Below are 14049 nucleotides of genomic sequence, written 5' to 3'. Positions count from 1 at the left end.
TGGTTCTATTGACAAGTACAAAGCCCACCTTGTTGACAAGGGCTATGGACAACAACAAGAAATCGACTTTGAGGAGACTTTTTGCCCCTACCTCTCACATTCCTATGATCAAGAGTATTATTGCCCTTGCTGCCCACTTTCATTGGGAGGTGCATCAGCTAGACATTAAGACAGCATCTCTCCATGAATCTCATTGAAGAGGTATATGTTTCTCAGCCATTGATTTGTGGTTAAAGGCTCTGTGCCCAAAGTCTATCGTCTCAAGAAGACTTTGTATGGTTTAAAGCAAGCTCCATAGGCTTGGTATGCCCCCATACATTCTCATCTATTGCATCTCGGACTTTAGAAAAGCCCTACCCATGCTACTCTTTACATTCAACATCAGGGATCTAATTTTATTGTTCTTGTGCTTTATGTTGATGACATGCTTGTCATTGAGACAATTGCTGGACAAATTGCAGCATTTAAGACTGATTTACAGCAAACATTAGCCATGATAGATCTTGGTCTACTTCACTATTATTTGGGGATCCAATTTGCCACCATTGAGGAGGGTATCATTGTGACACAGTCAAAGTATATTGAACAACTTCTTCAGTGCTTTCAGTTTGAGGATTGCAAGCATGTGTCTACCTACTCCCTTGGAGCCTCATTTTAGATTCACTTCTGATGGTAGCGGATCCTTTTGATACTACTTTAGATTAGCAAGCTGTTGGACGCCTAATTTATGTGTGTCACACAAGCCCAATCTTCCGGTTGCTATCTCCCAGGTGAGCAAACATATGCACAACCCTTCAATACTTGGCACACGATGCATGTCTTTTGGTATCTTAAAGGCACCCACGACCTTGGCCTTTTCTACAAGGCTGATTCTTCACACTCTTTGCATGAATATTCTGATAATGATTAGGCTGGATTTTCAAATTCTTGTCTCTCATAGTGGCAACTACTACTTCTTGGGTACATCTCTTGTTTCTTGGTTCAGCAAGAAACAAACTACAGTTGCTACTTCCAATTGTGAAGCTGCGTATCGAGCAGTGTTCACAACCACAATGGAGTGTGTTTAGGTTTACAAGTTACTTGCAAATCTTCGTGCACAAAACATCTCTAACACTTATCTATGCTAACAACCAAAGTGCTTTGGCCATTGCGCGGAACCCAGTGTTCCATGCCCACACAAAGCATATAGAAGTTCATTATCATTACATTCATGAGCGGATATCAACTAAAGAAATAGAGTTGTCTTACATACCCACTGAAGACAAATTGGCACATCTTTTCACGAAGGCTCTTCCTTTACCAAAGTTCCATGCTTTTCGATAAGCCATGAACTTGATTCCATTTGTTCCATGATCTGTCATACTTTGTACTATCATAAGTTGCTATATCCACTTGGATGAACTTGTGCAACCATACCCTTATACTTCTTTTTATTTTCTAGGATTTTGCCATTTTTCCTAGATCGATCCACCCATTTCAAGGAGGGAACCTTGTAGGCCATCCCATGGGTTACGCATTGATGCTCTTTGATCCATGATCTGGGCACCCTAGCCATTTAAGCTGTCATTAAATACAGTTGTTGCACCTACTATCACTTAGTGTTGACACTAGGGTTAAGGTTTATTTTAGGGTTTCTAACGACAAATCTTTTATTATTTAAAGACACTTCATGCCTCATTTGCATAAGTGTGGCATTACTCAATGTGATCGCCTAGAGCTCTGTACTCTCTCTCTCTCACACACACACACATTAATACACTACTCATTCATAATCGAGTATCATTGTGCATCGATTAATTCTTTCACTCATTCATTTTCCATCGAACTAATAAAGATCAAAATAGGCCATCCATTTGACCAACCACAGGTCGATGTTCATCTCGTCACATTCCTTCTTCTTCCCTTTAAAGAGATCAGCCTAGAATTGAAGAGACAATGTCCTCATGGCTCTATACACAAATAGATAGTGGGGAAGTGCACAACTTGGCTAGTTGCCATCGTATTTCTTTCAATTGAGCTTGCAAAGCTACCACAAGGAACGAGTTTATATCTAACATCATGGAAGAAGGATCTTTCGAGACAACACTTGTGCATGTGTGTTTAAGTTCCAAGAAAAGCTAGTCAAGCATCCTCCATGTGTTGAGGTTTCCTCATGGTTGGTGCATCAAAATGAGGCACGTCATGAGAAGCCGTAATGTTGATAGAAGATAGCAATGATGAAAGCAAAGAATATTTGAGAGGGTAGAGAGACGCAAGAAATGGTCTTATGATCAAATATGCGAGCAAAAAGTGCTCAAGAGAGATGTGAGAGTCTATGGATTATAAAGTGCATCCTGGAATTCCTCCATGGGCTGCCATGGCACAACATAAACTAGTTATCCATCTAAGAACACGAGGATGCGATATATGATCCAAGCATGAGCTTCCAAGATGCAAAAGAGAACCTCAAAAATACCTTTGGGCCATCCTAAATTTCCTCAATATAAGAGAAGCTTGCACCACTAGCCATGCCTTTATATGGGCAATGAGGGAAATTCAAACTATGAATTAGAAGATGGCACCTCTCTTGATGAAGATTGCAATTTATTGCAACACAATGTCTCTCTCCAAAATTGGCACTACATGTTCTCCTTCTAACATACTAGTTGCTTTCCCTTCATTTGCATGAGCATAATCACTCATCAAGCTTAGCTTAAGAAAGCATATATTGCAACCACTTGTTCTTCTCATATTGAGGAGGACGAGAGTCCCCCTCCCCCACTGAGGAACCTCTGGAATGCCTAAGCCCAAAGGATCAACTGCTAGCTTGCAGTGCTTGTGTACTTCTTTTTCTCCATCATCCTGAAAATCCTCAACCTGCGATTCCACATCTGAATCCACATATCTCTTTCTACATATCAGCATCAATGTACTGGTCAAGAAACTCCATATCAATGCCATCCAAGTTATGCATTGCAGATAGGATATAGGACCTGACTCCTAACCCACTAAAACAGAAAATCAAGTGCACATGCTGCTGTTTGAACAGCAAATAGGACTCCCAGAAACCACCCGAAAGAGACTGCCCTTGAGGAATGTCCTGCCCAAAAGGACCTGCAGCAATCTGGGTCCAAAATGGTGTGATGTTTAGACAGCAGCCACCCGACCCTAAAACAGCAGGAGCAATCCCCTCAGGAGCACTAGCCTATTGTTGCTGTATGGAAGAAGCTGCACAGCTCTCTCTCTCTCTCTCTCTCTCTCTCTCTCTCTCTCTCTCTCTCTCTCTCTCTCTCTCTCTCTCTCTCTCTCTCTCTCTCTCTCTCTCTCTCTCTCTCGTGCAGAAAACATCCTTAACATCCATTCTTAACTATCAGCTTATTGGTGTACATTTCTGCTCCATTTGCTAAACAAAAGGCTCATTGAAACAGGAAATTGCCATCGTACCACATGCACGGCCAAGCAAGAAGCCAAGTGCCTATGGGCTTGTCTACCCGAGCAAGCAATGCAAAAGGTCGGAGCCGGTGAGGCAGGAAGCGATCGACCCATGACCTCTCTGCTACCCTTCCAAGTGATTCTAATCTCTTCTGCTCGATCGGAGGCCGCAGTGGTGGGCAGTCTGGCGATTCATCTAGGCGGTGATGGCTCTGCTGAGAAAAAGGAGCCTTTTGATGATGCGAGAAGCCAACCTTGCTCCATGGATCAGATGATGCATCCAGCACATTACCCAGGGTAGGGTGATAAGAAAGGCTGCGTTGAGACTGGAGGAGGTAAGGGCTTACCGTGCAATCCTCCCTTCGATGAGCGTTAGGGCAAAGAGCAGAGAAGAAGCCCCTCTTGATAATCCATGGGAACCCTGACCCTGAAACATCTCTGCAGTTGCGATCATCAAGATGAAAAAAATGCGAGCCAGGAATTAGCCGCTGGGGGTCGCAATTTGATGTTGACAGTTTCTGTGCCGAAGGTGCCAATCCACTGGCCCTACGTCGCAACAAACGGGAATAAGCAGCAGCCATGGATGTCAAAGCCGGTGAATTGACATATTTGAGGTCACCCGTTCTTTGTCGATGAGATATTTGAGATCATTAAGGTGATGGGGAAGGGTAGGGTACACGAGCCAGTAGATTTTCAGCCAAAGACAACCCTGACGGAACGCCTTCCTACAGAGCCATCTCTGAATTTTATAATCGAACGAGCTTCTGAAATGTATGAGGAAGCCAGGGAATTGATTTTATGACGATCGATGGCTTCTCAATGGGGACCCTTGAACATTCACAAAAAAGATCGCTGACAGTCGAGGGCCAGAAGAAGGGGAACTTGCTTCAGGCTGTTCAAACAATCAGCTTTCTCGAACGCAACAGAAAATAGAGCTGACTGGGGAGGGCTCCGTCAAGTGAAAGGGGGCCGTCAATCTACCGAACCCCATAGCCTAGAGCTTGCCACTACTAGTGCTTTACCATACACATTGCAAACCCTACCGCTTCTTTAAAGAAAGGTCTCCGAGCCTGTGAATAAATTGATTTTCGCAGTAATTTCTGCATCGTAGATAATACATTCACATTGGAGAGCTTGATCAAGCAAGTGAAGACACAACGTTATAGACACTATTGCCACTTTGTGGATTTTTGCAAAGCCTTTGGCATAATAGCACAAGGATACCTTCTCCAAAGACTACAGGCACTTGGGATATGATTGAATATGATATGGGGGACCATTGCATAGTATGAGAGAGTGGTAGGGTGAAAACAATACCACAAGATTGCCTTCTCCAAAGACTACAGGCACTTGGGATACGATTGAAGATGATATGGGGGACAATTGCATTTTATGAGAGAGTGGTAGGGTGAAAACAATACCACAAGATTGCCTTCTCGTGAAAACAATACCACAAGATTGACTTCTCCAAAGACTACAGATATTTGGAATATGATCAAAGCTAATATGGGAAGCCTTTGTATTGTAGAGAGAGTGATAGGGTGAGGTAAATGCTTGGAAAACGATCAGAAATAATACATGGAGAGTTTGCATTGTAAGAGACTGATGAGGTGACTTCAATGCTTAGATGGTCTATGAGAGGTGATACATAGCACTATGGAGGAGAAACAACGCTGCTCACTCTCCCCGAAACTTTTTGGCATATACAGAGATGAGATTGCTGAGTTTACAGATAGAGAAGGTGGTACGAGTGCATCATTCTTTTGCCTGTTTGTTACTTTACTGATGTATGATGATGACATCACCCTTGTATCAAACTCTAGTGGGATTACAATGCCACATGGATGTATTAGATATTTTTTGTGCACAAAGGGTGTGACGAACCATCCCTTGATCCTTGTTTCTAGGTGGCCCCAGAGGGACTAGTCCGCTATCATGGGTTAGGCCTACTACCCCTCATGACACAATCCATGGGGGCCTTCAAGTCACATAGAAAAATCCCCTTTAGAGGGGTCTCAACGTAAGACGCATCATAGAATGCCCTACACAAAAGGTAACACGACACAAAAGCAAGTAAATAGGCATAAGATAGCAATAGTAGGCAAAGAGAGTAGAATGGCCCTTCTTGGGAACTATTACATTATGAAAAAGAGGTACAAGCCAAGGGCACTCGCATAGAGAAATGACTTGGAATTGAGGTCATGGGTGAGGGAGAAGCTCTCAACACATATCCATAACGACTTAGCATCGTGGGTGAGGGACTAGGTCAAGAGAGATCACCATATCCCTTATAGAGGGGACTCTCAGTGGACCCCAAGAAAACCTACAGTTATGACTCCATAGCATTGACATACTTTAAGTTTTAAAAAATACAATTTTATATCTATGTTAAGAACAAGGAACCAGGGAGATAAAGTTATGTTCAAATATCTAGTCTATTTTCCTAGCATTCAAATCACCTCTCTTCCTTAAATATGCAATAACAAACACAATACATGTATGCATTGAAACGCTTGTGACATATCCAATAGGTCCACCTTTTTAAGAGAGGGTATGTTCCCACGAGAAGCAGTGATGATGCTCCCAGAATTTGACTAAAAGAACAATAATCTTGCAATGTATTTTGATTTGATCCAATAAAGAATTTCCTTCTTTTTTTTAATGTTGAGAAATAGGCATGTGAACCATATGCAAGCAAGGGTGGATAAGGGTAGTTGGGTATGAATGAACTAGAGGGTAGGGGGGAACCCTAGCCCTAGCCATCCGAAGGCTATTTAAACAACCTAAAAGTCACTCTTAATGAAGAGGAGAGCGTACCAATTGTACTTGTAAACAACTCATTAAGCAAGTTCTTCTTGTACTTGAGCTCTATCTCCCTCTTGTGCACACTTTCTCTTGCTCTCACTCTGATATTGCAACATGGTATCAGACCTAACTCTGATCCAACGAGCTTCCTTCTACTCCATTGCCCACTAAGTGTACATGAGCATGTCATTTTCTCACTACACCTCTTCCCTTCATAGTTGCCTGCCATACCCACCTCTATTAAAGGACCCATGGAGAGCAAAAGAGAGCATTTTAGCTCAAGACCTCTTTTGAAGATCGCTTCTCAACTTGAGACACAACATCCTAGAGCTTCAAAGTCTAACATTGGGCAACGAGGAGGCTAGCATTGTAGAAAACACAAATCTAGTACACTTTCAGATGGTGTGAACTTTCGCACTGTAGCATGGGCAATAGAGGGCACAATCCCTTGAGCCCTCATAGGGCATTTGTAGCACCCTAAGTGGCCTATCCTACCCTTAAAGGGTTTGGCATAAGTCCTTCCCTACTACTCACACAAAGTAAAACCCTAGCTGTGGGTTGTCTAGCAGCCATAGCCAAAAAGTTTCAAGCTTTCTTCTTTCAACATTAATCACCCTGATTGACACTAATAGTGATTCTAATCACTAGTTTAAGTCCTATGGAGTCTCTTTCAGATGTAGAAGCTCGATCTCAAGTTCAAAGACACTTGGTGAAGATCAGTAAGCTCGTAAGAAAGCCAACTTTTGAACATGCACTATGAGATGAGTGCTTCTAAGCACTAATGCTACAATTCCTAGTCATGATTTTGGTTCTAATCAATATGTGGAAGATGTTTTATACTAAATCTCAGTCTCTTAAGGAGATTAGTCTCTATCTTAAGCATATGTATTGAATGCTTAACTATCATTGTAATGTTATGCGTTGGTTATAAAAAACATAGATCATTATCCTCATCCCTCGTCTCATCTTGTAACACGTCGCATTTGATCATGCTACATATTAATAATCTCTTTTGCTTCTACACTTATTGTCCATTGTGTAAAGGACTAGACACTACCATTGTCTAGAGAAATTGGTAAGACCTTCCTATAAGGGCCATGGCCTATGCCGATGTTAGACCTCAATTTTGTAAGTTTGATGGAGAGACTTTCATCCATGGTAGGTATTAGTGAAGTATAAAATGATGGAATGGGGCTACTGGCCCTTCATTAAAGAGACCAAGGTTATTGATCCATCAAACCCACTTGATGTAGAAGATGATGAAAGAGCCCAAGCCATAATCATGCTTCATCTAGATGAATCCTTAATGCATCACATTGACCAACTCTCCACTACCAAGGAGAAATGGGATGAGCTTGAAAAGCTTTATGGGGCTAAAGGAAAGAACTCTAAAATTTTCCTTAATATTGAAATTTTTAGCTTGGAGTATAAGCAATGAGGAAACCTAGGTAAGTTCATGTCTTACATGAAGGGGCTCATGGCACATCTATCCTCGGTTCATGCTCCAATTCATTATAAAGATGCCATTGTTATTCTCTTAAAAGTTACCCGCAAAAATTGGGAAGAGAACGATTATCATAAAGAAGGTATTTCCAACCCTTGTACCTACTTTTACAAATATCCCAAATCCAACCTTGGAAAGAACTATCCAATCTTATTTAGATGAGGAGAAAAGAAATAAAACAGAAGGCAGCACCAGTCAGGCATCTACTTCAATAGGCCGCGAGCAACTCTTGGTTCATGCTGTCTCCACCAAATGCTATTTTTGCAATAAGAAAGGACATCTTGTCAGCAACTGTTGGAAAAAATATACTAACAAAATGAAGTGCAACAAATGTAAGAAGATAGGGCATATTACTAGTAAATGTCCTACCATCCCTGAAGTACCAAAAGAAAAACACATGATGATTGACTTTTCTAAATCTATAAATCCTCTACTTATAAGCACTCTTGTAGCCTGATTTATAAAGGCATCCCATTTTGTTTGAGGGGAGGCATTAACATGTCTTGTAGTCCAATGCCACTCTAGCATTGAGGGGGGATGTTGAGAGATAGGCATGTGAACCCTATGTATGCAAGGGTGGATAAGGGTAGTTGAGTGTGAATGAACTGGAGGGCAGGGGAAAACCCTAATCCTAGCCATCTAGAGCTATTTAAATAGCCTAGAGGTCACTCTCAATGAAGAGGAGAGTGCATCGATTGTGCTTGTAAACAACTCATTAAGCAAAATCTTCTTCTTGTACATGAGCTCTCTCTCCCTCATATGTACACTTTCTCTTGCTCTCACTCTCATATTGCAACAATTAACCCCAAGAAAAGCAAAACATTCAATCCCACAAGTTTTTCTCGACCACACCCCTCTCTTAAATGACAAAGTGGTTTGCATTTTTGACACTTGTACTATAGTTGCATGTGGATGGAAACCAGTTCCATTTGGGCTTGCTACACCATGTGGTAGCACCACTTTCATGATTTATCGCTAGTTTGTTCACACACAAAGTGGGGAGGAATATTTGTATCTGGTACCAATGGCCTTAAAGAAGCTCTCAAAACAATACTAACTTTCAAGGCTGGAAGGCAAAGGTGATGAACTACACTGTGGTTCCAACACTTGTTACCATAGTTGATCAATAAAAATATCCTTTCAAGGCTGGAAAGCAAAGGTGATGAACTAAACCATGGTTCCAACACTTGTTACCATAGTTGATCATAAAAATATCATTTTGCTATATAAATGAGAAATAAGCATTGCCTTGCTAAAAATGAGCCAAACATTGTCCAAGACATAGCAATAAAATCTAGCTAACTTGAATTGATTTAGCTGCAAGAGTATCCCTAAGCCTAGAAGCAGTTGCATCTCAAGGAAAGTTAGTCCTTGAATAGATGTTATAGCTCCATAAGTAATGGGTGAAAGCTTTGTGTTGGGGTAAAGGCGCCTCCGCCGTGCCGCCCCGTATATTACTACACTGACAGTACCCGCCACTGCACACTGCAGGTGGCGGGCGCCCGTCACGTCACTTTATTCTTTACATTCATTTTTTAGTGACTAATAAATAAAGGAAGGCCCGATCACACATTGTGACTGTTGGAGTTCCCATTTCTTGTCTCTCTCTTTCTTGCTCTTGCTCTCTCGCCATAGCTCGTGTGCAAGCTTTGATCCTTCTCACCTTTCAACTGGTATCAGAGCTTGGCTTCCTCTTGCTCGAGCTCGACTCAGTGCTTCTCTACCTTCGCATCGACTCCCTTCGTGCATTGGATCTCCATCCCGGCAGCCATCTCCGATCTCCCCGAGCTCCCGTCACTCCCCGGCTTCCCGAGCACCTTCCCGGCCTATTGAGGCACCTTCAAGGCATTGATACTGAGGTATTTGATCATTCTTTTAGGGTTTTATTTCATTCTACAGGTTGCAAACAGCAAGGGTAGCCATGGCTTCAAACCCTTGAAGCTTATTCTCCTCATATTGTGCCTTACACCTATCAAGGCTCAGAGAGGCTTGTCATAGGCCTTTGATAGGCCCTTCTTGAGCCCCCCATTACCCCCTTTTCAGCCCATGTGGAGCAGCAGCAAGTTCAGCACCAATAGGGCAAATTGCACCATTTTTTTCCAAGCTGTTAGCACTCGTCTACTTTAGCTCCACACTTGGCCATTGCTTCTTGCTCTCTACCTTGATCAAGAGGGCTATAGACTTCATGTTTGATGTCATTCAAGCTTTGGGCATTGGTTTTGATCATTCGGGGCTAATTTCTTCAGATTTGGGACTGTCATAAACTGTCATAACAGGCTGAAAATAGGGCAGCACCATTGGCATTAGCATTTGTTGCTTACACTCCATTCCGGTTGTGCTATTTGATGCCCGTATGCGGTCTACATGATGCCTAGTGCCTTGGGAATGTATGCACATGATTATGCCATGATTTTGGCCTGAAATATTGGCTAATTTGGGACTGTTATTTACTATTATACAGTGCTGGAAACAGGGCAGCCACACTTGGCATTGGCATTTGATGCTTATACTCTACTCCGGTTACCTTGTTTGATGCCCGTGTGCGGTCTACATGATGCCTAATGTCTTGGGAATGTATGCAGTTGATTTGCCCATGATTTGGCATTGTTTTTGGGCTGGAAATTGACAGTTTTGGATTGTTTAGAGCTATTGTACATGAGCGGGCTGAAGCTCATTTGTCACATGTATTGCTTCTCTATCGATACCGGATGTATCCTATGGGTTATGTCATGATGTATTACACTTTGGGGATCGACTTCGAGCTCATGATCGCGATTCTGGAATGCTTTTGAGCATCGCATTTGCTCCATTGTTATTGGTTTGTCATTGGTAGTTTGGTCGACTTGACTGGCATTTGGGCCGCTTATGCCTATTGTCTGTACTTGACGGATAAGCTCTATGCATTACATGCTTTGGTCCGTGGTTGATGCCTCTTAGTTCGTCTATGCTTGACATATATTTTGGAGCTCCGATTTGTATGTTTTGAGCACTTTCGACTCACATGGATATTGACTTTGGCTTGCTACTGGATTTATTGACTTGACAGAGATCTTGCCATTGGGATTATGTCTTGCTTAGTGGTTGCTACATCAGTTGCTTCATGTATGTCATGCTCTTGGGAAGCATATGACGCATTGACTTGGTCACTTGTCACTGGTACTTTGTCTTGGGTTGCTTGAGCCCTTAACTCGATTGTACGCCTTTTGTGCCAGTGGGAGCATCTTGCATGCTTACTTGACCTTGAGCACGGATTACATGCTATTGGAGCAGTCTATGTCATTAAGCAGTTATAGATGTATTGAGACTTTGGGATTATACTCCGATAATTGGATGTTGCATTGAGTATATGTCTTGGTTCACATGATGCTTATGAGCTGAGTCTCAATTTTGGATCCGCTTTCTTTTGAGCAGACACCTATTTGTGTCAGGTTTTGGCAATTGGTTCTACATTTTGCCTAGATTATCTGGGGTGTGCCTCTTACTGGCAGATGTATTTGACATCTCTCAGTGTTATGCTCATGTATTTTCACTGTCATTTGACTTTGCTTTGTCCTCTTTATGCCGGCTTTGGACCTAGCATTGTTTAGTTGACATTAGATCCAGTTTTGGGACAGTTTGCTCTCATTATTGCAATTCTGAAATTTATTACAGCAACCATTTATTGGTGGACTGAGCAGTATTTTTAATGCTGAAATATCCTGATTTGGTGTACCGCACCTAGTACTAAGTGGGCAACATCTTTTGGCACACTTTTCTCTCCATTTGGAGTTCCCATTTCTTGTCTCTCTCTTTCTTGCTCTTGCTCTCCCGCCATAGCTCGTGTGCAAGCTTCGATCCTTCTCACCTTTTTGGGCATTTTTTGTAGTAAAATAGCCAGCAGTTTTGCATTGTCTGTGCATTTCTAGCCTGCATTATGGCATCCTCTTCGACTGATAATGCCATATTTAACATCACAAAGTTGGATGGTACCAACTACTCTTATTGGAAGAGTCAAATTTGGCAAGTCTTGGTGCAGAAATCTCAGATTAAGCCACTTTGGTTGAGTGGGGAGCAGCCTGAAACTATGGACAATGACGACTGTCTTGAACTTGATGAGCTATGCAAGTCCACGATTGTATTGTCTCTCACTGAACAGGTACATTATAATGTATTTGAGGAAGCACAGAGTGCATGGGATCTATGGAATAAGATCAAGAATCTTTATGATAAAAAAAGTCCGGCGAGTTAGATGTACTGGTTGAAGCAGCTTATGGATCTGCGCATGAAGGATAATGCGACTATGTCTGCTCACTTGAACTAGTTTCATGCTATACTGAAGAATCTGACTTCGCAGGATATCACCTTTGGAGAGGAAGTAACTCCTCTTTTCTTGCTTGGGACTCTGAATGAGTCATGGGATGTATTCCGCACTGCCCTATGTGCCTCTAGTGCTACTCTGAAACTGAATGATGTTGAGAGTGCTCTTCTGCAGGAAGAGGTTAATCGCAAAAACTTGGATGCCTCTCGTGTTTCACATGCTTTGACAGTTAGAGGCAGGAATGACAGGAATCATCGTTGTAATAACTGTGGCCGTGACTCGCAGAAGGGTCGGTCTAAATCTTGTGGAAAGTCGCGTAGTAAGTTGCGTGGGCGCAACGCTAATGTCACTTGTCATCATTGTGGGAAAAAGGGCCATATCAGACCACAGTGTCATGAGTTGCGCAATGAGAAGCGCAAGGATAAGGGCAAAGAGAAAGTGCAGGAGAAGTCCTCTGATCGCAGCACAGTACCTGCGAAGTCTAGCGTCAAGATTGAAGAAATTAATGTCATGGAGACCGAGGATTTCGATGGTAGTGATGAGTTCATACTTGCAGCTAGTTCTTCTGATGCTTCACACTTGACTGAGACACCTAGTATGTATGCACAGTGCTGGTTATTGGATTCAGGTGCGTCCTTCCATGTGACGCCTTACTGTGAGTGGTTTCACTCTTACCGTACTGTATCTGGATCAGTCAGACTTGGAGATGACAGGTCTCTTGATATTGTGGGCTGTGGAGATATTTAGTTGCAGTTTTCCACTGGCAGTTCCTTTTTTCTCATGGATGTACATCATGTACCTACGCTTACGCGCAGTCTTATGTCTGCATGACAGTTGGATGATGCAGGGTTTCATGTCTGTTTTGGGGATTCTGCCTGGAAGATTACCAAAGGCAAACTTGTGCTTGCTAGAGGTGCCAAGGCTGGTAGCCTCTATCCTCTTGTTGTATCTGGGTCTTCTGTAGACCATGTTTTGGTAGTGGGCTCTATCCCACATGTATCACTTTGGCATGCCCGTTTGGGGCATATGTCTTTGAAGGGAATGAAAATGTTATCTGGTTTACTGTATCTTCCGTCTTTGGACTATGCACGTTTTGACTCATGTGATCATTGTCTTTATGGTAAGCAGAATAGGTCTACGCATAAGAAATCGGGTAGGCCATGCATGAGTGAGCCCTTGGCTTTGGTGCATTCAGATGTTTGTGGGCCCATGCCGTGTATGTCTATGGGTGGTGTGAAGTACTTTGTTACCTTCATTGATGCTTTTTCTAGGAAAGTGTGGGCTTATCCCATAAAGCAAAAGTCCGATGTCTTGGCAATCTTTCAGTGTTGGCTTGCTCTTGTTGAGAACCAGACTGGGTATAGGCTGAAATGCCTTAGGACTGACAATGGGGGAGAATATGTCTCACGTGCTTTTGAGCAGTTTTGTGATGACAGGGGTATTAAGCATTAGTTGACCGCCCCTTACGCCCCCGCCCAGAATGGTTTGGCTGAGTGCATGAACAAGACTATTCAGGAGTGTGTCCACTCTATGCTTAGCCATGCAGGCCTACCACAGAGCTTTTGGACTGAGGCAGTTAGTACGGCAGTGCACGTCATAAACCGATCGCCTTCTAGTGGATTGGATTTCCAGGTTGCAGAGGAAGTTTGGGCTGGTAAGCCACCCTCTTATGCGCATCTCCGTGTCTTTGGATGTGAGGAATTCTGCCATGTGCCCAAGGACAAGAGGAGTAAGTTGGATCCAAAGAGCATTAAATGCATCTTTCTTGGTTATGGTGATTCAGGAGAGATGGGCTATCACCTATGGGATCCGCAGGTGGGAAAAATAGTACGAAGCCATGATGTAGTCTTCCATGAAGACAAGATGCACAGGCAGCCTGAGAAAGTGGTTGAGATCCGCAGAGTGATATTTCAGGAGGAGCCTAGAGCTCCTGCACAGCCAGTTGGACAGCGTATAGCTACAGCAGATGCTCATGGTCAGGGTGTTGGACAGGCAGCTGGGCAGGCAGCAGAGCGTGCAGTGAGACGGTCTG

The 14049-nt window shown here is 42.9% G+C and overlaps 1 protein-coding gene across 2 annotated transcripts in view; it reads right to left on the bottom strand.

Moving 5' to 3' along the window:
- PPT1 (polyprenyltransferase 1) overlaps positions 1-4453 on the bottom strand; it is a 35031-nt gene extending 30578 nt beyond the window's left edge. Inside the window, exons 1-2 of one of the 2 annotated variants that reach the window (XM_087668070.1) lie at positions 3759-4453; positions 3424-3623 (exon numbers count right to left, since the gene is read on the bottom strand). In XM_087668070.1, the coding sequence (XP_087524196.1) occupies positions 3424-3623; positions 3759-3992 (434 nt within the window). In that variant the 5' untranslated portion in view covers positions 3993-4453. Of the gene's footprint in view, positions 1-3423 lie in introns of both variants that reach the window. The other variant, XM_087668069.1, reaches the window with a different exon arrangement.
- Positions 4454-14049: the final 9596 nt, after the last annotated feature.

This window comes from Lygodium microphyllum, chromosome 26 (assembly GCF_053477565.2).
Source record: "Lygodium microphyllum isolate KBCC chromosome 26, Lygodium_microphyllum_v1.1.10, whole genome shotgun sequence".
NCBI classification, from domain to species: Eukaryota; Viridiplantae; Streptophyta; class Polypodiopsida; order Schizaeales; family Lygodiaceae; genus Lygodium; species Lygodium microphyllum.
Note: the sequence above shows the minus strand (reverse complement) of the source record. Positions and strands in the feature narration are given on the sequence as shown.